The 27072-nt window shown below is 43.6% G+C and overlaps 1 protein-coding gene across 1 annotated transcript; it reads right to left on the bottom strand.

The window, feature by feature from the left end:
* Nucleotides 1-17378: 17378 nt before the first annotated feature.
* Il17f (interleukin 17F) lies at nt 17379-23477 on the bottom strand. Its single transcript, XM_052743959.1, has 3 exons — nt 23451-23477; nt 18767-18981; nt 17379-17616 (listed from the first exon to the last, which is right to left on the bottom strand). The coding sequence occupies exons 1-3, from the start codon at nt 23475-23477 to the stop codon at nt 17379-17381; spliced, it is 480 nt and encodes a 159-aa protein (XP_052599919.1).
* Between the last annotated feature and the right edge of the window lie 3595 nt (nt 23478-27072).

Raw genomic sequence — 27072 nt, 5'->3', positions numbered from 1 at the left:
GCATGCCTTAGGAACTTTCTCCTCCCTGGTCAGGTCAGGAGCTGTCGACCGTAAAGGGAAAAACTTCAGACACATGTAATTTTACTCCATCTCACAAAATGATATTTATTTATTTATCTATTATTTTTGAGGCAGTTTGTTACGATCAGGCCCAAGCTGACCTCAAACTCACAATCCTCTTGCCTAACCTCCCAAGTGCTGGGATGACAGGTATTTACCACCATGGCCAGCTTACAGGTACTTGTGACGCACTGTTTCCATAGCATGTAAATTCACTCCAGTGTGACATAGCTTTAAAAAAAAAAGTGAGGCCGGGCAGTGGTGGCGCACGCCTTTAATCCCAGCACTTGGGAGGCAGAGCCAGGCGGATCTCTGTGAGTTCGAGGCCAGCCTGGTCTCCAAAGCGAGTTCCAGGAAAGGCGCAAAGCTACACAGAGAAACCCTGTCTCGAAAAACCAAAAAAAAAAAAAAAAAAAAAAAAAAAAAAGTGAAAGGGCTGGAATTGGCTCAGGACACACTAGGGAATAAGAGACCAAGACAGGAGGTGGAGGACGAGAGAGAAGGGGAAAGGGACAAAGGACTGCCTCTAGATAAAGAAGAGATAGACATGGCCCATAGGCAAATGGCAGTTTATAAAGGGAAAAGAGGAAACCCTGTGTTAGGGTGAGTTGGTTCATTTTAATTGGGCATGTTAATTAAGTGAGCCAAAGGGGGGCTTTTGATAGCTGGACCTTGATAGTCAGTCTCAGAAGGAGGAAGTGGCCAAATAAGGGAATAGATCTTGGTGGCTAGCTTTAGGAATGTAATCGAACAATTTAGAAATAAAGAAGGAAGGGAACAGGGGGTAGAGGGAGGGCAAAGCCTGCCAGAGCCATATTTGCCATGCTCAGGCCTACTAGAGCCCTTCAAAATGTAAACTCAAAGAAGACAAACACATGAAGTGCTCATAAGCAAGGTGAAATCCATCCACAGCTCTCAGAAGCCATGAATCCTGGGAGCTCCGTACATGTCATGTACCATAGTAAACATCTGCAGTAAATGCATCTGCATAAACAGATGCGGTAAACATCTGCCATAGTAATCTTGACATCCACTGTGGCAATGTTTTTTCTCCTCTGAGTCACAAACCCAAACTTATTCTCTTCCTGTACCCAGAAGACCTTTCCCAACTAAGGAACCTTTTTGCCCAGTTATAAACCCTCCTCTCAGCCCCTGAGGTGCTTTAAGCCGTGACAGCTGGAAGAGAGGGCTCAGGAGCAGAGATACTAGCAGATGACAGGAACCTGAGAGAAGTGGTTATAGTACTGCTTCATCAGCAACAGTGGCTGAAGAACGTACTTAGGCACAAATGCACTGGGAAAATAGCCGGAGAGATAAGAGCATGGTATAGTGGGTAGCTGTTCCAGCTTTGACCTGGAAGTACCACCCCCATTGAGGCTTCGGTAACTGTCACACCTACAAGGCGGGGCCGAGACAGGAGTCCTTAAGACCCGAGATCCGAGAATCCGGATGTGCCGGCTCTCTTGGTTCCTGGATCCTGAATGCTGGAGGTAGACCGAGCAGAGTTCTCCAGAGAACACCGCTGGACTGCGCTACACCTTTCCTGGACCCTGGACCCTATCCCTTCACTTGTAAGTTACCCCACAAAATAAACCTCCCTTTTAACTACGTGGAGTTGCCTTAATACTACAACCAATAGCACATCCTGCTCTTTGTAGAGAACTGAAGTTGAGTTCACAGCACTTATACTGAGTGGCTCAAAACTGGCTGTAATTCTCCATTAGGGGATTTGCCAGCATCTTCTGGCCTCCACGGGCACTGCATTCATGTGCGTGTGCACACAGGTGTGCTCAGGAACCCACACACAAAAGTTAAAAATGAAATCTTTTTAAAATTCCTAAAGAATAAGAGTGTCTGGTATTGGCAGTGAAATGGTTACAGTATGCTGCTGTTCAGCCCCTCCCATCCTCATTCTACAACTTCAGGCACTCAGGCTCGCCTAGCACACACAGACTTGTCCAGTGAGGTTTTCAACAAGGCACCAGGGAGCTCAAAACAGAGACATCCTGTAGAGGTGGACCATGAAAGCAGAATTGGATCACTGTGTCTTAAGAAACCATGAGACCGGCAGGCAGGTTGGCTCTGCATCTGAAGGCCCTTGCTAACAAATGACAACCTAAGTACAATCCCTTCCGACACGGTTGAAGGAGAGAACTGACTCTTGAAAATTGTCCTCTGACTTTCACATGTGTGCTATAGCCTGAACATGTGCATGCACACACACACACACAATACATGAATTTATATATTCAGATAATTATAAGAAAAGAAGGAAGAAACCTTCTTTTATAAGAGACTCCAAGGCAAGTAAGGTTCTTACAGAAATCCTCATGGGGATGGGGGAGGACAACCTGTCATGTATGTATCCAGTGGTTTCGGATCAATTTCAACATGGTAATTCAGCTGCCAGGTGCTATCATTTTCTGGCTGCCTTTTTAGACATTGAGCACAAATGTTAAGAATGCTTCCTTATTAATCTGTGTCACAATGATTGAATCTTATGAACTAGAGGTTTTTTGAAAATATAATTTTCTAAAGTGTGTGTGTGTGTGTGTGTGTGTGTGTGTGTGTGTGTGTGTGTGTTTGCACACATATGCTGGTACCCCCAGAGGCCTGAAGGTGCCTTTGGTACCCCTGGAGCTGGAGTTATAGTTGGCTGTAAGCCACCCAACATGAGTTCCAGAGTGGAAGCCAAGTCCTCTGTAAGGGCAACAAGTGTTCTTAACTCTTGAGCTATCTCTCTGTCTCTAAGAGCAAAGTTTCTAAAGAAGGGCTAAGAAATTAAACTTACCTTTCCTGGACGATGAGTTACTCCCTAGAAAAGTATATTTTTTTAACAGCTGTCAAAAGTGATGCTTCAAAGAGAACATTTCAGCAGAGCACAGAGATAAACCTTAAAGGAGTTTCCTCCTGGAGTCCCACAGATCATACAACTGAGTAGATGGTCTCTTTCACTGGTGTTGAGACCCAGCCAGAGAATTAAGACTGAAAGGCTTTGCAAATGCAAGGGGAAGATTGTCCTATAGACAGGAAACAGCTGCCCCCACAGCCACATAACTGCCCACTCAATCCTGCTGCCTTATCAACCTTTTGTTGGAAAAATCAAAGATGCATGAAGCCATGGATCCCAAGCACTCCATGTATTAAGTATGATTGTCATTCAATGTTTATTTTTATGTACTTAACCTTGAACTTCTAGGGCAACAGAGAAGGTCATTTTGGAGGCCTACAATGTAGGTCAGGCATCTTGGTTTTTGTTCGTGGAAGGAGCGCTCTACCAACACCAACTTCCTTCCCCTGAGGTTACTGTAAGAATTTGCCTATTTCAGGCAGATCTTGAGAGGCCAACTTGGGGTCCCAGAATGCTCTTCATCGTCTCCCACACAGAGCATGCAGCACTCAACCTGAAACAGCATCCTTAGAACTGCTTTCTTTCAGAACCTACCACATGGGTGAGTCAGAGACATTTCCCAGCCTGGGCTGCTGGCTGCTTTCAAAGATGTCACCCAACCAAACTGACCACTGGATGAAGAAAATCACCTGTAAGAAACTAACAGCATTGAGCGCCTGCCTGAACACATGAACATGAGTTAGTATTCTGCACAAGGGACCAACCGCAGAGATTACACATAGATGGAAAACGACTAATATTTCCAGAAGGATGTTCTTCTGGCCTGGAAACTGAATGCTTAAGTTAATCATAAATCCAAATCAAGGACGAATTACCTCAGCAAAAAAAGCTTTCAAAGAAGGTGGCTAGGGATATGGCTCAGTTGGTGGAGTGTTTGCCCTGGACGCACTCTCTAGTGCCACATGAAACCCAGTGTGATGTTGAACAGCTGTGATGCCAGCACTTAGGAGGTAGACACAGATCAGAAGTTCAAGGTCATCCTTCTTACATAGCAAGTTCTAGACCAGCCTGTAGCTAGAGTTTTCCTGCCTTGCCCACAGTCAGGACAAATCTCTACCACCCGCCAGCCCCACAGCCACTCAGACCCAACCAAGTAAACACAGAGACTTATATTGCTTACAAACTGTATGGCTGTGGCAGGCTTCTTGCTAACTGTTCTTATAGCTTAAATTAATCCATTTCCATAAATCTATACCTTGCCACGTGGCTCGTGACTTACCCGCATCTTCACATGCTGCTTGTCATGGTGGCGGCTGGCAGTGACTCCTTCTGCCTTCCTGTTCTTTCTTTTCTCCTCTCTGTTAGTCCTGCCTATACTTCCTGCCTAGCCACTGGCCAATCAGTGATTTATTTATTGACCAATCAGCAACACATTTGACATACAGACCATCCCACAGCACCAGCCTGTACTCCATTAGGAGGAGGAAGAGGTAACAATGGCACTTGGGTACACATAGCACTTTATTGGTTTCCTATGGGGCTGTTACCTATTACACAGCATACATCCATTCCCAAATAGTTCACTGGACCCAAATCCTTATCATCGGTGCCATGCTTCCTCCAGTCTTTGAGAACCATCATTTGTCTGTGTTAGCATCTGAAGCTATAGTCAGGCTAGAGCACTTGCTTAGGAGTTGCAAGGCCCTGAGTTCAATCCCCAGCACTGAAGGACAAACAAAAAACAGTAATAAAATAAAATGAGTAACAGAGCTTCAGCCCTCCAGTCCCTTGCTGTGGTGCCTTCCTCCATCTTCAAATCCAATTGTGTTACATCCTGTGCTGTCTTCGGATTTCCTTCTCTCTGTCGGTCATCCTGCCTGTCTCAAGGACACTGGCGGGCATATTTAGGACCCACACAGATAAGTCAGGATAATCTCTCAATATCAAAATCCTAATTATATCTGCAAGTCCTGTTTTTCTTACGTAGTAATATTCTCAGGTACACATTTTAGGGTATAGTTATCTTTGGGGACTATTTAGTGGGAATAACATAATCCATCATGCACAAACACTCTTCAGAGAAGAAACCCATGCACACAGTGCTCTAACAAACTGAACACAATGGTGGAATTACCACCGTGTTCTAGAGGCACTGCAAGGCTGACTCATAGAGCGCTAGTAAATAAAGCCCGAGGCTTGACTGTGTCTGATTCAGGATTTCTGAAAGGCAAACCTTTTCTGTCTTGCATAAAAGTATCTTGAAACCTTTTTTTTTTTTTTTTTTCTGTAATGAGAAATCCACACATCTGGGTTCTTTAATCATGTAAATGCAAAGTAGAGCATTTTGGGTAGCTGGGTCTCTGGGGATTCACCTGTTCTTTGCATAAGGTGTTCCCAAAGGTCATTTATCTTGTGGGCAGAACTGCATCCCTACAAACTGTGCACTTTGTAACGATACCTTTTCACCTTTCAGTCTTTTGTACTGTTATACATTGTTACTTATTGCGGGTACCAGTATGCACTGTGTGCATCTCAGTGTAACTGTGGTGGTCAAAACCACCAAGATGTAACTGTACTGTGATCAATTCCTGGTGGATGATAGAACACAGAATGTAACTGGAGGGCTGGGGTTATAGCTCAGTGGTAGAGCCCACCTGCCCAGAATACATTTAATTCCTGGAAATACACACACACACACACACACACACACACACACACACACACACACACACACACAAACGGACCAGTTATAATCTAATTCATATTCATCTAAACTCACAACATTTAGGCAGAATGAACATTTAGAAATAGCAAGTAAAAATGCTGGGCTAGAGGCTGGAGAGTTGGATCAGTGATTAAGAACACACACTGCTCTTGCAGAGGATAGGAGCTTAGTTCCCAGAACCCGTTTCAGGGGAATCAAAGACACCTGTAGCTCTAGCTCCAAGGGATCCAATGCCCCTGGTCTCCACAGGCACCTGCACTCATGTGCACATACCCATAAACAACACACAAACACATGGTTAACAATAATAAAAATAAACCTTTTTTTAAAAAAATACTGGGATACTACTCTAAAATAACTCTTCTATTGATGTGATTAATATTATTGTCCACTAGAAACTTCCTGATGCAAAATCACTATCACTTTTTGGTTTTAAAAATCAGGAAATGTTCATCGGGACAGCTGTTCTTGGGATCCTGTGAATAGGCTGGTTCTGTAATCACAAACCCATACTATTGCTAACCACTCAAAAAAAAAAAGATCTGACATGCAAAAAAAAAAAAAAGAGGAATGGGAAGATCCTGTATTACACTGAGAACCTCTGTGGCCTCCCTGACCAACAACTCATAGAAAGGTATCCCATATCAGCCCCTGGGATTTTGTTTAATGACTCACGGCTGTTAGGTGCAGCATTAATTCAGTCATAAAGGCTACATCTTTCTGGCTCTCATCTGTTTTAGTTGACTTACAGGGTAGGAGGTCTCCACATGGTTTTTTCATGTTCCCTTCCTTTGGTTAGCATTCCCTCCCTCCCCACAACTCCCCATCTCTGTTCTCATCCCTACTTAAATGCTCCACCCTAGTATCCCCCCTCTGTTTCCATATCACATAGGTTGTGCTACTCCCCTTCCCTTGAACCATCCTCGACCCCAAACCAGTCTATTCTAGTTCCTATCTTCTACAGGTATTCCAGGTTAAGCATGCAGATCTAAAGATTAAAAGCTAAGATTGACCCATGGAGAGAACATGGTGGTGTTTGTCTTTCTGAGCCTGAGTTACCTTGCTCCGTACAATTTCTTCCAAGTTCATTCATTTACCTTAAATTTAAGAATTTCATTTGTCTTTATGGATGAAGAAAATTCCACTGTGTGTGTGTGCCGTATTTTCATTGTCCATTCGTCAGTTGATAGACATATAGACTGAGTCAATTCCCTGGCTATTGTGGATAAGGCAACAATGAATACTATTGAGCAAAATCTCTGTAGTACGATCCAGAGTCCTTAGGGTATATGCCCTGGAGTACTTAGCTATAGTAGTTCTGTTTCTAGTTGGGTTTTTTCTGTTGTTGTTGTTGTTGTTGTTTATGACCCCCCCATTCTTACTTCTGCAGTGTCTATACCAGTTTACATTCTCACAAACAGTGAATAAGAGTTCTTCTTTCCCTACATGCTCTCTATCATTTGTTGCCACTTGATTTTTTTATGGTAGCCATCTTGACTGGGATGAGATGGATTTGCTAAGTAGTTTAAATTGCATTTTTCCCAATGGCCAAGATATTGAACACATTTAAAAATGTTTAATAGTCATTTGTATGTCTTCCATTGAGAATTCTCTGTTCATACCTATAGCCCTTTTTTTAAAAAAAAAAAAAATTGGGTTGTTTGTTTGCTTGATGTTTAGTTGGGGTTTTGTTGGTGGTAGTTTGGTTTGGGTTTGGTTTTTGGATTTGTTTTTTAGGGGGCTTTTGTTGTTCTTTCTGTATTCTACATATTAATCTCCCATCAGAGATATAGCTGACCATGAATCTTTCACCCATATGGTGTTTGTACGCTTGATTAACAGGTTCCGTTTCTCTTTATTGTCCACCATTGCTGAAACCTTACTGCTGAAGACACGATACCGGAACAGAGATGGCAGCTTTTTCCCGACCCACCTGCTTTCGTACCACTGGGAGATGAAATGCAGGCTGCCAGGCAAGGAAAGGCATCAGTTGCCTTACCTAACTGAGAGCCCTACAACCACAATACCAACTTGCCAGAGAAGATGTGCCCACTGGCACAACAGGGGCACCGCCGGGACATGGACAACCAAGCACTCGCTGGTTTTGAGGCCCACTCCTCAAGAAACAATGCATGCCTGATATTTGGTTAAAAACCCGTGGTGGAGGATGCTTTCAGCCCTATGGTCGATAAATTGACAGTACCAAGCTGCCTTCCACATATTTCTGTTTATACCCAAAGATGTATACTGCTTTCAGACTTACGCAGAGGAACTTCTCTTCACAGATGACGTCAGCAAATGCAGAGATGAATGACTACTGCTCAAGGTGCTGAGAATAAGTGACAGCTGAATGCTGAGCCTTCTAAATACCACCCCATCTAAGGCTCAGGAAATGATATGGAAGAGCGAGCAGAAGGAATGTATGAGTCAGAATGGTTTGGAAAAGAACTGTGAAATTCTGTCTCCTGGGAATGATGCATCAATGCAACCACGATGTCACAGGGGCAGCTGCTGCCTACAATGGCTCTGTATGTGACAGGGTCTGTCAACGGTGAAGAGAGAGAGGAAGGGGGCTCCTGTGGCCCTGCCCCTCTCTACTGAAGTCTAAATAACTGACACATTCTGGAGGAGGGGCAGACATGTCTTCAGTTATAAAGCCACAAATGAGCTCACCATACTTGAAGGGACAGTTCCAAGCCCATGGTCACTTAGTGGGGTACAAAACAAAAAGATGTGAATGTGGGAAAGGGACTTGTAGAGAGGATGAGATGGGGAATGGTGGTGGGAGGGAGGTAATAGAAAGTAAGGAAGATGATAATCAGGATAAAATACATGTGTTTATATATATTGCATACATATGTGTGTGTGTGTGTGTGTGTGTGTGTGTGTGTGTGTGTGTGTGTGTGTGTGTGTGTAGAAAAAAGAACAAGTTATTGGAGAAAGTGGGAAAGCTCATCCAGGGCTGCTCCCCCACCCCAGGGCTGCTTTCTCTGTACCCACGAAGTAGCAGGTGGGATGTCAGCAGACTGAAGAAGATGGGCGATGTCTCTAAGAGGTATGAGGCTCCTGTTAGGTGCTGAGGAGGGCATATCAGATTGGCAGGCCTTGTGTAGTTAAGTGTCTAGTGGTGTGCTCTTGAGACTCGTGAGCTGTTACCGTCTGTGTCACCACATGTTCGAGGTTCTGGAGCACAGTTACTGACTAGAAACTCTATGACCCAAGTCTTGTTCATTCCTTTGGGAGTAGTTAACTGTGTGCAATTAATTATTGGGATACATGAGACACCATTTTTCCTCAAGAACAGGAGGAGATAGCAAACAACTGCCTTTTCCCAGAGCACCTGAGGAGATGAAAAAAAAAAAAAAAAGGCCAACGTTCCTCTGGAGGACAGGGGAGAGAATATGTGATACCTCAGCAAAACCCTTCCACTCTATCCCCTACAGACAAAGAGAAGCTTAAACCAGGATTCCTAAGTGTAGATAAGAACTTAGACCCCTTTTTCCCAGGTGGCTGTATCTGCTACAGGGACTTTGAAAAACACAGAGTCAGGATATTCGACCAAAAGACTAAAAAAGGGAGGCAGGCTGAAATGAATTATATGGTCTGTGCCTTTAAAAACTAGCCTCACAAAGAAAGGGGAGCGCTCCTTCCAACCTCCCTGTTGTGCATGAGAGATTTGGAACCAGCCTCCTTGCTGAGGCTTGTAAACTTAGAATACACCTTGCTTTTGCATTCTGTACCTAAAGTCTCCAGTGGCAGCTTTGGGGATGAGATCTGGGCATAACACAGGCCAGTTTGGGCTATAGAGATCCTGTCTAAAAACCAAATGGGATGGAAATATGGTGGCACACGCCTTTAATCTCAGCACTGGAGATAAAAGACCCAGACACAGTTTCCCCAGAAACCCAAAAGAGCTGAGGAAAGAGATATCTTAAAAATGAGTCAGTTCCCCCTTCCTGGAGAGGGTAAGGACAGGTGTTTTCAAAAGAACAAAGTCAGGATGTCTGGTGGTAACCGATTAACTACAAGATGCCCCTATCCAGAGATAACATGACCGACCCTGGAGATGAGTTGTAAAACTCCTGACAGGGCAAACAGATAAGGTAAAACAAGACAAAGTCCAGGCCCGGGAAAGACTGGACCAATCAAGGATGGACCCGTACTAACCCCCTCCCCTCTAAGAAATTTTATGGGTTTTGCCTATAAAAACTAACTTCCCCAAGAAAGAGTAACTCCTCCCTGCCTCACTGTGCTGAGGCCAGTGAATGCTTGAGATGAGTTCCCTGTCATGACTTGTAACAGATAAACCTTGCTTTTGCATTCTGGTATGCTCGTCCTTGGTGGTCTCTCTGGGGGTTACGATCTGGGCACAACAAACACTTGCTGGACCTCAGCCTTCCATTTGTTCATTGGCTCCAATCAGAGGCGTCTTCTATGAATAAGCCAGTAGGAAGTCAGCATTTCTGGGCTCTGGACCCTCTAAAATTAATGTTTAAAAAAAAAATAACTCAAGCAAGCAGAACAAGAGAGTTTACTTAGCTCTTTCCCATACCCTGGATAGACAAACCCAGCCCTAAATATAAGCAACCCCCTTATCTGCAGAGTGAGGCTGCTTAATATTTCCTCCTTCACAAGATTACTGTGATGACTGAATGCATGGAGAGTTTAAAGATCATCCTATTGTGATGACCAAGCAAGCGTCAGCTTACATTACAAAGCATTCTGCTACCTCTAAAAACAACGGCGATCCTACTGTACAATGGGAATGACTGCATCATTGTTCCGCTCAATAAAACTCATTCCCATTTGACAATTGCGGCTTATTAGTAATTCACCCAAATCCTCAAACGCAAATAATGGCATTGAACAGATGTTAATAAGCTAAACAACATGGACCCAAAAGAAAAGATTGATTTTTTTTTTATATATATACTTAATTCTATTTGGGGTTTATTTTCAAGCATGTGATCCTGAAGACGGGTGTCTCCGTGCAGACGTCGTCAACAGCAAGAGAGAGAAGCAAGCATTAGTTTCCTTAAGAGATTCTCACTTGGGGTTTCAGGTGACCACAGAAGGCAATCAGGCATTTGACAAGTGGTCTGCATGACATCTGGGGTTTCTGTCTTCTTAGGTGGTGAGAAACCAGGAGTGTGGTGTCAGCAGAACCTAGAATCTAGGGGAGCTCTTGATCTTAAAAATACAAAGCGTTTTATGTGAGCATGGCATCCCCTCCTAGGGGGCAGCTACACTTGAACAGGATGAACTCTGGCCTTCAGCACACTCCGGTGTACTCCAGGGCAGCCTTCCCACAGGGCTGCTTTCTCCGTAGCCCTGAAGTAGCAAGTGCCATAACCCACTGAGCCATCTCGACAGCCCCACAGCCATGAGAATGTGGTTGTAAGACATGGTTATGGGACCTCTGGTGTTGTCACCACTACAAACAAGGTCTGGTCTTCACCCTCGGAACATACAAAGGGCTGTGGTATGTTAACTACAAACAGCACAGAAGGAAACCACAGAATTAAGCCAGCAGACTCCAAAGTCTATGGATTTTGTGACAACTCATAACCCCACCTTGGTTTAATTCATTGATTCACTTAACAACTCGGACAACAAGAATTACAATCCACACACCTTGCAATACTGGTAGGCGCCTGGAGTAGCTGGGAACTACTCTGAATGTTTTACATTTAATACATCTTTTAATGGGTCTCCCAAACTTCAGAGGGAGATACTATTCTCACCCATTTTATAGTTAAGAAAACCGAGACAAAAAGAAGTACCTTGTCCAAGGCAAGCTGTTGATGTGAAAACACATGTACACAGAATTTTAACATGCAATATAGTGAGAGAGGACAAAGAGTCTCTTCTGTCTATATTACAATTTGTTTTAAAGTAACTACAATAGCTATAAGCATTGTCTATTTTTTTATTTTAATTTTTTTGAGAATTTCATGCACGGGTACTATATTTACACCATTTCCAGCCCTCTGCTTCCCCTCTCAAAACCTATTGAGTCCACTTAGTGTTGCTCCTACGTACATCATTCAGAGATGACTGATAGGTTGGACCTATCAGAGGGGCTCATCTGGAGAAATCAGTTCTCCCTCAGTAGTAGTCATGGTAGGGCTTCATCTAGGGCTAGGCCTTGTGAAATTTTCTCTATTCATATTGTCGTGTCCACACATGTTGTTATGCAGACCTTGTTGAATTTCATGGATGCTCCTCCCCTGCCTTGTCTAGAAAGATAGAATGCTATAGCAGCATCCTGGTCCTCTGGCTCTTACAACATGACTTATCCCTCTTCTCTATAGAGATTTCATTGTAGATGTATTGGCTGGAACTTACATTCCCACAGTTACCTGTTCTCTGCAGTTTGACCAGTTGTGGACCTCTAGAATAGTCTCTAGCTGCTGCAAAAAGAAGCCTCTTTGATGGTGGGGTGAGAGCTTATCTGTGGGTATAAGGATAAGTATTTAGAATACAGTTAGAAATTATATTGGTTTAGGAAAAGTGACGGGAGTAGACTCTCTTCAAGGGTCCATGATGTCTCTGGCCATAGGTAGTTGAATAGGATTATAATACTTGGCATAATTACCCCCTGTTTAGCTGGCCTTAAGCCCAATAGACAGTTATTAGTTGCTCCCAAGAGAAAAAAGCTACTATTGGAACATCCACAATATCTTGCTGAGCCAGTCATAGTTGTGGTTTGTAAGCTTTATAGCTACATAGAGCTGATGATTGGTTTTGTTTGTTGATTTTCCTATTGACAGCTAATATAGCACCTTCCTATCCTCTGAGACTTAGTTCTCAAGGAGGGGACTTACAGGTCAGCTCCATCTCTGTTCCTCCAAGCCCAGTGTCCAAAAGTGTGTGAGCTCCTCAGCAATGGGGTCTCAACTCCATGTTCTGGAAGACCTGAGGGCAATGGCATCTGTCTAGATTGCTTTGGGGGTCTCTTGAACACCCCTGATCCACAGCTCAAAAGGAGACTCCCCATGCCTGGCACTGGAGTTTTGTTAGGTAGTCTATGTCTCTTGGGGAAGCATTATCATCTCATGTGTAATTCTATTTAAAAAATTCTCTCTCTCTCTCTCTCTCTCTCTCTCTCTCTCTCTCTCTCTCTCTCTCTCTCTCTCTGTGTGTGTGTGTGTGTGTGTGTGTGTGTGTGTGTGTGTAACAAAATATCATATGTATGTTTAAGGAAATTTATTTATTTATTTATTTGGTTTTTCAAGACAGGGTTTCCCTGTGCAGCTTTGCGCCTTTTCCTGGAACTCACTTGATAACCCAGGCTGTCCACGAATTCACAGAGATCCGCTTGGCTCTGCCTCCCAAGTGCTGGGATTAAAGGCGTGCACCACCACCGCCTGGCAAGGAAATTTATAAGAAAAGTTCTCTGTGAGTTTCCCAAACATCCTTGGTGTTATCTTCTCTTCCCCCTTCTCCTTCTCTATTGCCCTTCCTCTCCCCTCAAAGTCCCTCTGCCATTGTTTATCCCATGTCCCCCTCCGTGGTACCTGTGTCCTACTGCCTCCTCTTCCTCTCCCTCCTCTTCCTCTCCCTCCTCTCCCCATGGTCCCTTTCCACTTCCCTAGCCCCTGCAGTCACGCAGGTTACACACTCAAATCTAAAGATTCAGCGCTAGCATCTGCAGCTAAGAGAGGACATGCGCCATTTCTCTTTCTGGGTCTGGATTCCCTTGCTCAGTGTATTTTCCAGTTCCACCTATTTCCCTGAGAATTTCGTGATTTCATTTCTTCCTTTACAGACAAATAGACTCTATTGTGGACATGTATCAGATTTTCATACCCATTCGTCGGTTGAAGGACATTTAGGCTGTTTCCATTTCCTAGCCATTGGGAACAGAGCAGAAACAAACACTGCTGAGCAAATGTCTCTGTAGTAGGATGCCGGGAACTTTAGGTGTATGCCAAGGACTGGCATAGCTCAGTAGTATGTCACAGTTATAGATTTAGTTATAGCCTAAGAACTTCTCTTTATAAATAGTGGTTACCGAGTGCTGGGATCAAAGGTGTGCGCCACCATGGCCCAGCTGCCAGGTACTGTCCGAAGCACCTTAACCAATCACCTTATTCTATCCTCTTAAAAACTCTACTAGGCCTGGGGGGAGGTGCTGGAGAGATGGCTCAGAAGTTAAGCTCTTGCTGCTCTTACACAAGACCAGGTTCAATTCCCAGCACCCACATAAGGCAGCTCACAGCTACCTATAACTCCGTAACTCAAGCACCAGGGGCTCTGACACCTACTTCTGGACTCCATGGGCACTGCACTGACATGCACAAACCCACACACATACATAATTTTCACAACTAAAATACCTTATTAGAAACTCTATGAGGTTGGTACTGACAGCATGCCCCTCTTACAACTGAGGAAAGGCAAGCGGAGCAAGTCTGAGTAACTTGTTCAAATCACTAGTAATCAGCATGAAGCAGTAAGACCCAGAACAAGCATCTCACCCCAGCATCTGACTCCAGCATCCTTGCGCTCAGCTGTCATGCGGTGGTCTCTGATATTGCTATGACGTTTGCACAGCATAAAGGAAGAAGCAAATATTTTCCATGTGAAAACCCCTTAATGCACAATCACAGTCATTCTCTGTCTTAGTTGTAGTTTTAAAAATACAGTCTTCTTCATTACTGAGCAAAACGCAAAACTGGTCCCCACTAACAAGAAAGGCTATCACAACTCGTAAAATGTACATTTATCCACTGGGTCACATATCACTCCTGAAATGTATTGCTTCTTTTCCAAATTATACCCACAGAGTAGATTACAATGAACTTTGACGTTAGGTACAAGGAGTACATTTGCTTTTGTTATTTATTGTTTTTAGGACAATGGCATGGTTGCGGGGGGGGGGGGGGGGGGGGGGGGGGGGGGGCATTATTTTTCCTCTCAGCTGAGACCTTCATAAGTAACTAAAAATAAGCAACTATGTGTGGGATAGGAATGCAGCTCAATTGCTGCCTAGCATGCAGGAAGCCCAGTAAAACTGAGTGCAGTGCTCCACACCTGTAATTCCAGCACTCAGGAGGTAGATGCCAGAGGATCAGAAGTCCAAGCCCTTGGACAGCTTGGTCTGTAAGAGACATTGGAGAGGGGGCGGCAAATAAGCAAAGCCTGGAGGGAGGGAAGAAAAGGAAAGGACAGAAATAACTATGTGCTTTCAAGTATCTATGTGGAAATCTCCCCACACACTATGACGGAAACTCTCTATTTAAAAACCTAAGCCATTCAACTCAGTCTGTATCTTCAGGGAAAATGGAGGGACTTCTGCCTCTCAGACAGCTTGGCAAAGCCGATGACCACAGCATCCTCATTCTGCTCCATGGTGTCTCACATCACCTGAGCAAAGAGGTGCACCCAGCCATTCCTTTCTTTTCCATCTGTGCTGAAGAATCCGAGAACTCACGGGTGCAGTGTGCCACCTCCTGAGTAGAAGAGGGTGTGCAGTTTCAGCTTTAGCCGCAAGCCAAAAAGGCAAGCTTGCTCAGCCTCTGGCAGCTCAGTGAGCAATGTGTCTGGAGACACAGGATGTGGTACTTCTGTATCCTCTCTCACAGCCAATGCAAGTCCATACAGAGAAATGGCTGGCATGAATCTTGTCATGTTATCACGGATAACATGATAACTGACATGCCATCAGACACACTCTGGCAATACTGGAAAAACCAAAATGCAATGGTGTTAAACTTGGAGTCTTTGAACTTGTTCCTGCCAGTAACTGCTTGAGTGACCTTGAACAAGTCACCTAATTCCTCCAGGCTGCATTCATAAATGGGGAAGTGAACCAGGGGCTGTAGTGGTCTATTTGGCCCTCACCATGAGACTGCCATCAAGAGGAACCTCTCTCCAGTCTTTAACTGAGCCTCAGAATTCAGATCGTTTTTACATCACCAGAGCTATCTTGGGAAACGTTGCCAGGCTTCCGTCATTCCTGCAATCCAGCGCCCAGAACTAGCCACAGATGGCTCATTAGGCAATGACCCCTATGGTTGTTTGCTGCAGGGTTCATTTGTGAATAAGTGAAGAGCGCATGCTGGAGCATCCTTCCTGTCGTTAGATCATGTACAAGTTAGAAATGGAAGCCCCAAGCTCCTATTATCTGCCCGACCCAAAACCAAATCCCAGATAGGAGAAAGGCCTTACATCTCACTTCCTCTCTGGCACCTGGAATGCAGCAGCAATGTGGATGTTCTTAAAGCCGGTGGCATGGTAGCCATGAAAGAGAGATGTGATATGCTTTATCTAGAAAAAGGGAGGCACACATTTTCCAGAGACTGCGATCTGCATTCTGTGTATTGGAGTCTGACAAAAAGACTCCTAGTGACCCCATAAGGTCTAGAAGTCACAGGGAGAAGGAGGCAAAGGAACCACATGGCCCTAATGACAGGGTTCTGGGGCTGGCTGCTGTACATTCTCTGTACATCTTTCTCCACTTTGTACCTCTAGTGGCTAACACAGCGATCAGTAAATGTTTGCTTTGTAACATAATGTGGCCAGAAGAGGGGACGAGTAACAAGCTGCCTCCACACTTGAATTCTGCTTGTATCATTTCCCTTAACTCTCCATGTAAGTGTAACGGAACCTCGATTTCATTAATAACAATAACTCTAACACCAGTGGTCTAAGGAGGAAATATGATAAACAAATGACATACATATAGAATTTCAAAGTCTTTAGGGCTGTAAGGTCTTGGAGTGCAAGCTGGAAGTAGAAACAAATACTTTGCCTTCCTTTATTTCCATGCTGCCATGTTAATTACCACAAGCAAAAGGAACTTGGAGGGGGACGGATTTGCTTAGCTTGTGAGTTATAGCCCATCATGGAGGGAAGTCATGGCAGGAACTCAAGGCAAGAACTGAAGCAGAGATGATACAGGAACGCTGCTCACTGGCTCACTCTCCGCAGCCTGCCCTGCCTGCCTTCCGATACAAGCCAGTACTGCCTGCCCAGAGGTGGCACCACCCACAATGGGCTGGGTCCTCCCACAACAATCATTAATCAAGAAGATGCCCCCAGACATGCCCAGAGACTAACCTGCCGCAGGCAATTCCTCAGCTGAGGTTCCCTCTTACCAGGTCGTTCAAGTTTGTATCAAGTTGTCAAAAACTAACCACCACATACTTCAAATATTTTTAATTAAAAATATTTTATTATATAATTAATGGATATATTAATTTCTGCTAAATTTTTTTATAATCAATAGGTCATAAATATATGTATAGCTCTACAAATATAAATATATAATAGTTTATGCCGCCTCATTTATATTTAGCAAATTTTTCTATGGACACACCTATCAGATGCTTGCCCCATCCTTGTTAACCCAGCCCACACTACAAAGCCTCCTCCCATACATGCTGAAATTTCCATCTGAAAGAGAGCATTTCATTGAACTCTACAAGAATGATACTGTATCAAAGTGATAGTATTGACCAAAAAAAAAAAAAAAAAAAAAAAATGCGGCCATCATGTAACATAAAGGGGCTGGGCCAACGGTGTCTTAATTCTCCTTGATTTTCAGAAGTTTAAGGCATTGGAACACATCAGAACTGGTCACAATTCTAAAGCACGCCAGAAAGTTAACACTACATCGAGTACAGCGCAAGAATGCCATGCACATCTTACTAAGAGTCCTAGGAAGGAGAAAGACTTGAGATCAGGATTCAAGCAGAGCACTGGGTAAAGAAAGGCACTTCCTGCGGAGCTTCGTCAGGCTGCGCGGTGCACGATGGGAGCGACACAGGTGCAGCCAACTTTGACGCGCATCTTCTCCAGCCTGAAGGAATTGGAACAGCCCTGGGGCTCCCGCCGGAGGACCAGGATTTCTTGATGGATGGCAACGGAGTTCATGGAGCTGTCTTCCTGCCCCTGGGCATTGATGCAGCCTGAATATCTGCACTGGGCCTCGGCGATCTCTGAGGGGAACCGGTGGGGGTCTCGGGTGATGCTGAAAAAAAACAAAAAGGCAACAAAGGATGTTGAGGCCAGGGAGTGGAAGAGAGAAGGGCTCCAGCAGCTGGGTGTTCCCCTCCAGGGGAGGTTCTGAGTCACACAGGGAGCAGCACCTGCTCTGGATTCTTGGACCAAGCTCTAGCTGTTAAGTAACTCCCCATGTCCCAAATGCCTCCACCATAAAATGGGGTTTCTCACCATATCATTCTCTCAGGGGACTGTTGAGGATTTTTACGTAGTATGAAGGCATGTAAAGCAACCCCATAAATGACGTTGGGGTTTAGTTCATCTTAGACCTATAGTTTATTTGTATTTTTATTACAATTATTACACGTCCTTTAAGCAGAAAGTGAACATCACTAATAGGTCTCCCAGTGTACAATCCATAAAAATTCACTGATTGGAAAGGAAAATCAAAGCCCTAGAAACGTATGAATCCAAAGCCTCTCTCAGTTTCTCTCTTGATATTCACCTCTGCCTGGAGACAGGGAGCCTCGTGGGCTTGCCACAGTGTGCAAACCTCTCAGGAAGTGCCCCCAAAGCACTGCTTTGTCCCTGGAATCTGTTTTTATGGATGTATTTGAAGAGTATAAGTGGGTGCTTAAAATCACAAGACTCTACCCTACACAGTGGATGTCTACATCTCAAGCTGACCTCTCTTCCACACCTGTCTCTTACCCTCACTATTCAGAGTAACATCGAATCTGAGTGCATCCTTAAACTGACTTCTGGTTTCCACTTACCCTCATCCAATGATAATAATGCATAACGTATCACTCCAGTAATCCCAGAACTCGGAAGGCTGAGGCAGAAGGATAACCATGGGTCTGAGGTTAGCCTGGGCTACCTAGGAAGTTCCAGGGCAACCTGAGCTACAGAGTGAGACCTCTATCTCAGAAAAAGAGTGAATGTCAGTCCTGAGTATGGAGAAGAATGAGGCTTTATAATCAATAATAATTAGATAATTTAGAACATTTTTCTTTAGTTTTAGCTGTCCTGGAACTCAGTATGTAGATCAAGCTGGCCTTAGACTCAGAGATCTACCTGCCTCTGGCTCCTGAGAGTTGGGATTAAAGCCATGTACCACCAAATCTGGTTTAGCACATTTTTCAATGGACTATGGATATCTATCTCCCCTGACTTACTTGTAATCCCATGGGGAGCTGGAGCGATTCTGGAAGTCATGTGAGACAGAAATGCCCTGATTTTGATTGAAGATGCGGATGTCAACTCTCACACTGTTATCCTCCAGGGGAGGGCAATTCCCAGCCTTCTGAGGGACAGGAGCTTTGGGGTTCTTCCGTGCTGCTACACCTCTCAGGATGGCAAGCCCCAACACCAACAGTAGCAGGGACTTGACCTGGAAAATAGAGAAGATTGCTGATGGCTAGAGCCCTGGTGGCACAATGTAGCTGAACTCCAACTCTGGAGTCTCTTTATTGGATCAAGGTTCCTTTCTTTCTACAGGTAGTCACTGGCAATGAGAACAGTCATCCCTAATGTTACCAAAGTGTGAAACAGAAAGACTGGTCATTAAAAGCCTCTTGAATTTAACCCTCGACTTATATTCCACAAAGGCTTCCTCCGGGACATCCCTCCAAATCCCACCCTATCATCAGGGCCCCATTCATATGTAGTTCAATTAGAAGTATATTTATCAACATTAAATAATAAAGATTTTATCATTTATCACTCATGAAGCATTTCTTTATGTTCTCTAGAAAGGTATTATGTGTGTTCGTATCAGACATAGACCTGTTAAAGTAAAACTTCCTGTATGAGAACATGCACAGCAAGGATGTTCCATAAAAGCTTTCTGAATGAATGAAAGGATGGGTAAGTGAATGAATGAACAGGGCAGGGCGACACAGTTATATTAAACAATAGAGTTGAGCTCAGCTCATTGAGTAAAAGATTATGTAAAACCAACCACAGCAAACTTCCAATTATCGATGCTAATTGAAAGACGCAGGGGCACTAATGGTGCACAACAGCAGAGGGTGGAAGCCATTTCTTTAAGCTGTGGCATATATACTTTTTTTTCTACACTCACGTTGAAATGTCCATTTATCTGCTGTTACAAGAACACACAAAGAAAGTACTCAGCGAAGACCTACCCACAAGAGGAGCTAGGAACTCAACAGCTTCCCTTTGTTGTGACTATCCTTTGCCCACACAGCCATCCCTGCTTGACCATCACTGGGGATGGACAGAGGAACTGAAGCTGAACTTTCAACTTCGGGGCTCCGTGTTGTTCAGGTTCATACTGTGTGGGTAGGGAAAGTGATTGTGTGTGTTGGTTTAAGAGACAAGCTTGTTACTTTAATACACACTGGAGGCAAGAAATGCCCAGCCCACACAGAAAGGTCACGGTATCAACCTGCTATACCAAGATCACTAATAATAAGTAGAAATCAAGATGCAGGATGAGGCAGATTTGCCTCCAGATAATCAGCACTCATGTATGTTTTCACCTCCACGGTCATTAGTTCGCTCAGTAACTAGTACTCGGGGCCACAGTGTTGTGGTTTGGGGCATTATCTCTAGAGTCAACTGTCTGGCATCCATAACTCAATTCTAGGACTCATGCCACAGTGACTTGCTTTCCTACATCCACAAAAATCCTAAAGACCCCTGTAAGCACATGGTAAGGATTTGATGCAGGTAACAACTGTTGGCACTGTACGGATGTGACACTCACTGCATGTGAGATGGATGTGGAATGTAGTCTTCACAAGTGCTTGGAAGTTTAGCAGAGTCACTCACCGATCAACCACTTATTTAGGTTTCTTAAGTAAATTTCTCCTTTGAGTCTTCTTCTTCTTTTGTATCATGTTCACTGACTCACTTCTAATTTTCATTATCGAGACTGAAAGTCACTATAGCTTGGGTTACATGATTCATAATTATTGTAGTGGTTTAAATGGGAATGCCCTCCATAGGCTGATATGCGGTCTTGTTGGAGAGAGTGTGTCACTGGAGTGGGCTTTGATTTTTCAAAAGTCTTTCATCATCCCCAGTTAGCTCTGCCTCATGGTTATGTCTTAAGATGTGAGTTCTCAGTTACTGATTCTACACCATGCCTACCTGCCTGCAGCCATGATCATCATGGAGTTAACCCTCAGAAACTCTAAGTACCAAATTAGACACTTTCTTTCATGTGTTGCCTTGTTCCTGGTGTTTTATCACAGCAATAGAAAAAAATAACTAAGACAACTCCCATGCTCCTAACAAGTCATTACTATTTTTATTAATACTTAAATATTCTTGGGGTATTTTAGAAAAACATTTTCATGGTTCTTTAAACACTAGATTCTACCCACTGTCTCATGAAGCAGACAAAACTCATCTTAATTATCTAATCAGCTAGATGAAGGACTTAGTCTGAGAGGCAATCAAGAACTTGGCAGCATTTTCAGCCTCTTAATGCCAGTCTACAGGCTCCACTTTCCATGGCAATGCTTAGTCACAGCCAGCCACTGAAGGTCATCACTACTATTATCCACATCAATCTTAGTTGTGTGTCATTACAGGACACAAGAATTCTAAATATCCTATCCGCTGCATCTAAAAACCAGAGGTATTGAAAGCCACAGGGCCTTTATCAGGAAATCATATAATAATCATCCAATCACTGCTTGCTTCCTGACAGTATCGTTTTTAGTGTTTTGGAGCTCTGATAAGGCTGGTGCTGAGTCTGAAGAATGATACAAACAATACTTCCCAGGGAAGCTGAGAGTGTTTTTACAGGCTTGAATTCTTATATGCCACCTTTAAAGCAGATTAATAGATATAATTCTCACCCTGTAGGATGGGAAACAGGCAGGAGAATACTGAAGCTGTAGGTGGGCAATCACAGAATGTGAACCTTTTCAGCTTAGCTTTGTACGTTACTCTGGTGTGAGCCCAGCTGCACACTTGCCCCTACACTTACCTGTAATCTGTGACCTCCTCACTCAGGAATGGGCTACAGAACCTGGTCAGCTCTAAGCTCCATCCAAATGTACCTCAATTACCATAGTGTGTCTTCTCTGCTGGCCCCTCCTAACCCAATCCCATTTCCATGCCACGTTCACTGCCACGCTTCTTACTGACAATCCAACTGATTTTTTTTTTCTCAAAGAATTAGAAATGATTTGGAGCATAGACTACCCAAAGGATTAGCTTGGATACAATGGTGTCAGGTTAAGAATCTTGCCTCTCGATCACCCACAGATGATTCGGGTCACAGTTGTGCATTACACTATTCAATGACAGCAAACAAAAACCAGATGATTGAGCTCCATTTCACTGTGTAATGGGCAGAATATTAACTGTCTACTTCTGTGGGTTGATGAGAGTCTCAGAGGTAATGATAATAGCATTGACTAGGCTTGGTGGCACACTCTTGGGGACCCAACACTCAGAAAGGGAGGAAGAAGGATTGCCAGTTCCAAACCAGTCCAAGCTACGTAGCAAACTCAAGACTAGCCTGGGCCACACAGGAAGATCTTGTCTCAAAAAGCAAAAAGAATAATATTAAGAATTAACATTTACATGCTTTTGCTACCTTTATCTCTTACAGCAAATTAGAGTGTCCAAATTAAATAGAAACTAAGCATTCATGATCTACCTCACAAATAGAGATTCATCCCACTATACCAATTAATCCCTTCCCCAAAACGCTGTAAGGGAGACACTATGATCATGCTGCTGCACGGCTGAGAAAATTAATTTCACAAAGGGTGATGACTAATGCCAAATCCCACATTTAGCAGATAGCGGAGCCAAACTTGTCTGACTTCAAAGCCTTATGTCCCTAAATACTGTGCTTTGGCGGCTTGTGGTAATCTCTAAAATAAAATACTAATAATCAAGTCAATATCACCATTGTCAGAAAGCATGAGCCCTTTATAAAAGCCAAGCCCTTAGAAGTTACAAGACTCGTACAAGGAAAATCAGAAGACTATCCGAACCAATTACACAGTGTGTGATTTCCTATGCCTGGTCCATGTGCCTCTATGTTAAACACTTCCCAGGTTTATCCGATTAATGTTGGGCATGCTTCTAGTTGTAGGAAGTGAGGAGTAGAATTGTATCATTCTAACATTCTACTAGCTTCTAGAAGGAATAAGACCAAGCAAATTAATTAGTTAATTGATCAGGTATCAAAGACATGAAAAGCTTCTCCAGGAGCTGCCCAAAAGTTTAACTGGGTGGTTCTACTTCCTCCACCCAAAGTACTACTATAGTCTTGGACGAACCAAACCTTGGGTTCCCTGCTTCCTTAAGATATAAATTATATATTAATACCTAACATATATTAGATATTATTATATGTGATATTATATAGCTACTCCTTCCTTAGAATTTATACATACACAGATAGATAGATAGATAGATAGATAGATAGATAGATAGATAGACAGACAGATAGATATAGATACACACTATATATATATATATATATATATATATATACATGTATGTATGTATATATAAAAGCTTGGCTTGGCTCTCACCATCAAGTATGTTTTAGGCCAACCTGAGTCTATAATGAGTAGCTAAGAGAGACCATCATGGTCCCTTGTGATACCAGATACACACACTAACTCACCTGAGCAAAATCCATCAGGTAAGATCCTATGCTTTCCACTCCCTATAACTTTGCTGCTGTTGGTTTGTTGATTTTTTTCTTTTTCTCCACCAGACAAATCAGAAATCAAACTTAACTTCATTTTTTAAAGAACTAATCCACAAAAGACTCGTAGAAGGTCTGAAGCCTTAGAAATCTCCCTTCCTTACCACTTAGACGCATTTACTCTTACGCTAGACATCAGCACCACTCACCATGGCTGTCTCACACGGACCCTTCATGCTTGTTTCCAGCTGGCTGCTGCTTTGTTCAGGAAACTCTTTCTTCTGAGTATGTCTCCCTGGGTATGTCAATGACAGCACCTGTCACTTTTATAGCAATCACTGTCCCTGTTTCCACTGACCTCCTTACTGTCTGTAAGTTGTGGTTGACCCAGAGTGACTGACGAATGCAGGGTTTTTTTTTTTTTCTACTTCACTTCCTGAAGGGGAATCAAAGGGGGGACCCTAAAGGAGATGACGGAAAATGGACCCAACCTTCCTTTCCTCCTGCTCCCCGCCTCCTCTCCCATTATCTTCACTACAGAGATGAACCAAGCCACAGATTCCTGTCACAGACTCTAATTCTTCCACAACTTGTGGATACTCTTGTCACGCACCGTGCGTTCTATTTTCAGGTCACACAGTAGAATCCCTGGTTGACATGGGGGTAAGTCATCCTTACCAAGGCTTCCTTTTAAACACCATGGATGGGAAAATGAAGCGAAAGAAATGACTGGTGTCTGAGAGATTCAGAAATTACATCCACAGGTAGTTTTTTGTGGTTTCCCTAAACTAATTCTTCTAACGCTCTGACCAAACCCTTACTGTGCTTACCAAATAATCATTCACACAATATATGTGGCTGTTGTCTTGGCTAATGCTGATTGAGGATCATTTTTGTTGGCCAAAGTGAACTAGTAAATAGAAGACTTTAAATGCTTTGGTGCACAATTTGTGGACTTTCAAAAAAATTCAGTTGTCTCTGTTCAGATCCTGTCCCTAAAACTTTTGTCAGGCACATGTATTTATGAACACAATCATTCCCCTCTCTCAAAAACACCAGAAGCTTACTTCTTAAAAATTTCTACTACTGGGTCTGGTGGCTCAGAGGTTAAAAGCACCAGTTGTTCTTCCAGAGGATCCCGGTTCAATTCCCAGCACCCACATGGCAGTTCACAACAATCTGTAATTCTACTTCCAAGGGATCTGACACCCTCACACAGACATGCATGTAGACAAAATACCAATGCATATGAAATAAAAATAAGTAAATTTTAAAAATTCTATTACGAGCAGGTAAAACCCTCTACACTTTGACCAGCTTTGAGTCTCTATGTCCATTACCATCTCCTACAAAATGAAGCTTCCTCAAATGTCGGGAGTGGGGGTGGATTTGATCAACACTATATATTCATGTCTAAAATTCTAATAACCAAAGTTTTTAAAAGATCATGTGAATGTGCACATTTTCCTTTCAGAGTGTAGTGTAGAGCTCAGAGCTGTCATCCTCTGTTGTCGACGTATTTGACTAAATCTCCATTTTCTTTAACCGAAGAGCATCCAAAACTGACCACAGTTCTGCCATGGCATGCCTTACCACCACATAGCTCCTCTCTGTCTGTGGAAGCTTCTGGTCCTTCTCTGCAGCTGTCAGAAGTTCAACTCCTACCCGAAGACTCTCCAACCATCCTCTCGGGCATTGCTCTCTCCTCACTCTTGGTAAGCTCAAATTCTGTCATCTTTTGCCTGCTTCTGTTCAGGATGGTTCTCTAGGCTCTTAATAAATATGGGTTATCTTCAGCCCATCCCAAAAGGAACATCCTCAAATATGCAATCTATATTACACAGTATATATACTGGTTTTTCAAGACAGGGTTTCTCTGTGTAACTTTGGAGCCTGTCCTGGAACTTGCTCTGTAAACCAGGTTGGCCTCCAACTCACAGAGATCCACCTGCCTCTGCCTCTGTCTCCCGAGTGCTGGGATTAAGGGCGTGCGCCACCACCGCCCGGCCTACACAGTATATTTTTGGGGCAAACATGGATTCAGTACAAGTGCTTTAGCCAGACTGAAATCCCCATGCTTATCTCACAGATAATTTTAAGGCCTCATCACATAGGACAGCTCATGAACACGGTGAAGCTGCCTTCATGAAGTCTAGATTTAGATTTCAGCTTTGCTTGTATTCCTCATGATACCAAAGCAATCTATGAGCGAGGCTACTTCCGGATCTGCATTGTCTGCTGAAGGATTGTACATTGGTGGCTGTCTGTCCACTATAGCAGGGTTCAGAAGCAGGAGCTTCAGAAGTAGATCTGACAACTTTTCATTTGACAACTTTTTATCAATAGAATAAACCTTTCATAGTTTTGTAGGATTTTTTTAGTTTTACTTATTAGCTTTAATGCCAATTATTTAGAACTCTGATCATTAGATATTTTACACACACACACACACACACACACACACACACACACACACACACACACATACATGTGCACGCACAGATAAATTTTTTGGCTAGCATATAAAATAATAGATTTCACTATGACATTCTTTTGTTTGTTGTTTTTTTTGGGGGGTTTCTGTTTTTGTTTTTTCAAGACAGCATTTTTCCGCGCAGTCCTGGCTGCCCTGGAACTCTCTTGATAGATCAGGCTGGCCTCAAACTCAGTGACCTGCCTGCCTCTGCCTCTTGAGTGCTGGAATTAAAGATGTGTGCCACCACTGCCTGGTTTTATTATGCCATTGTTATGGACGTATTAAATTTACAACTTAATGGGCTATTAGAAAAATGGCAGAAATTCTGATAGATAGGGACTAATAAGAGGAAGTGGGTCACTGGAAAAATAGATTGAAGGAATGTATTTGTTCCAGGTCCTTCCTTCTCTCCTTCCATCCCTCTCTTCATTCACCTTTTCCTTTGGAGACAGCATGAAGCAAACAGCTTTCCCCTACCTCGCACTCAAGAAAACCACACAAAGTTCTTGTCTCATCCTGATCGAGAAGTATGATGTCACATGACCATACACATTAAGACCTCTGAAACCATGAGCCAAAATAAGTCTCTATGCCTTTGAGTTGATGGTTAGGGGCATTGTCATAGAAACAGAAGGCTGCTTAGCATCCCCGCTTGCCTCAGTAGCCTTTAGGTTGATGGTTAGGTGTGTTGCCACAGCCACAGAAGGCTTGTGAGCATCCCCGCTTTCCTCAGTAGACTCTTTCCTCATGGCTGTGCTTCAGTGCATAGAAGAGTACAAGAACCACCCTGAAAGGAGTCTCAAAACACCAGACTCGGTATGGGAGGGTTTGCTGGATTGCGGCTGGGAAGAGTGAAAGGGCACCTTCCATGCGAAGGAAGCAGCACCGACTTTCACAGCCGCCATCAAAACGCCGTCTGCTGCAGAGGAAAAACCACTTATCGGGATGCCAAACTGGTAACTGCCCAGAACCAAGGGGTCCAGATCATTAATCTAGCCCGCATTTACTCAGCATTTCTTCCCATGTAAACCAGGTGTGTTGACACTATGGACACAGTAATGAATGTATGATAAGCAGACAGCCAACTCTGGTGCGTGCACTTCTCTGACCTTGTGTCGCCACCAGCCTTGAGACTTTCAGAAATACCCTAGAGCAGTTGTCCAGCACCCAGGCCACACTCAGCTTCAAAGCACACAGAAAGCAAACAGCAGACAACTGTAATCCCAGGAGTGGCTTATCCGTTCTATCTATGACCTTAGAGCACTGCCCCTAGAGATGTAGCGAGTTACTGTCCTATCTACCAATGACCTTGAAGTACCTGCCCCTTTAAGACCTCAGACACATGTAGGCCGCTC

The sequence above is a fragment of the Peromyscus californicus genome, unplaced genomic scaffold (assembly GCF_007827085.1).
Source record: "Peromyscus californicus insignis strain IS unplaced genomic scaffold, ASM782708v3 Scaffold_19__1_contigs__length_69161282, whole genome shotgun sequence".
NCBI classification, from domain to species: Eukaryota; Metazoa; Chordata; class Mammalia; order Rodentia; family Cricetidae; genus Peromyscus; species Peromyscus californicus.
The sequence above is the reverse complement of the archived record's forward strand: the minus strand, read 5'-3'. Positions and strand labels throughout refer to the sequence as shown.

Bases quoted from the DNA above. Each gene is read 5' to 3' on its own strand.
- Il17f (XM_052743959.1), bottom strand. From the start codon at position 23,477: ATGAAGGGTCCGTGTGAGACAGCCATG. The intron at 18,982-23,450 runs GTGAGTGGTGCT...TCTATTTTCCAG, and splicing joins GTCCGTGTGAGACAGCCATG to GTCAAGTCCCTGCTACTGTT. The intron at 17,617-18,766 runs GTAAGTCAGGGG...GTTTTTTTTCAG, and splicing joins AGCTCCCCATGGGATTACAA to CATCACCCGAGACCCCCACC.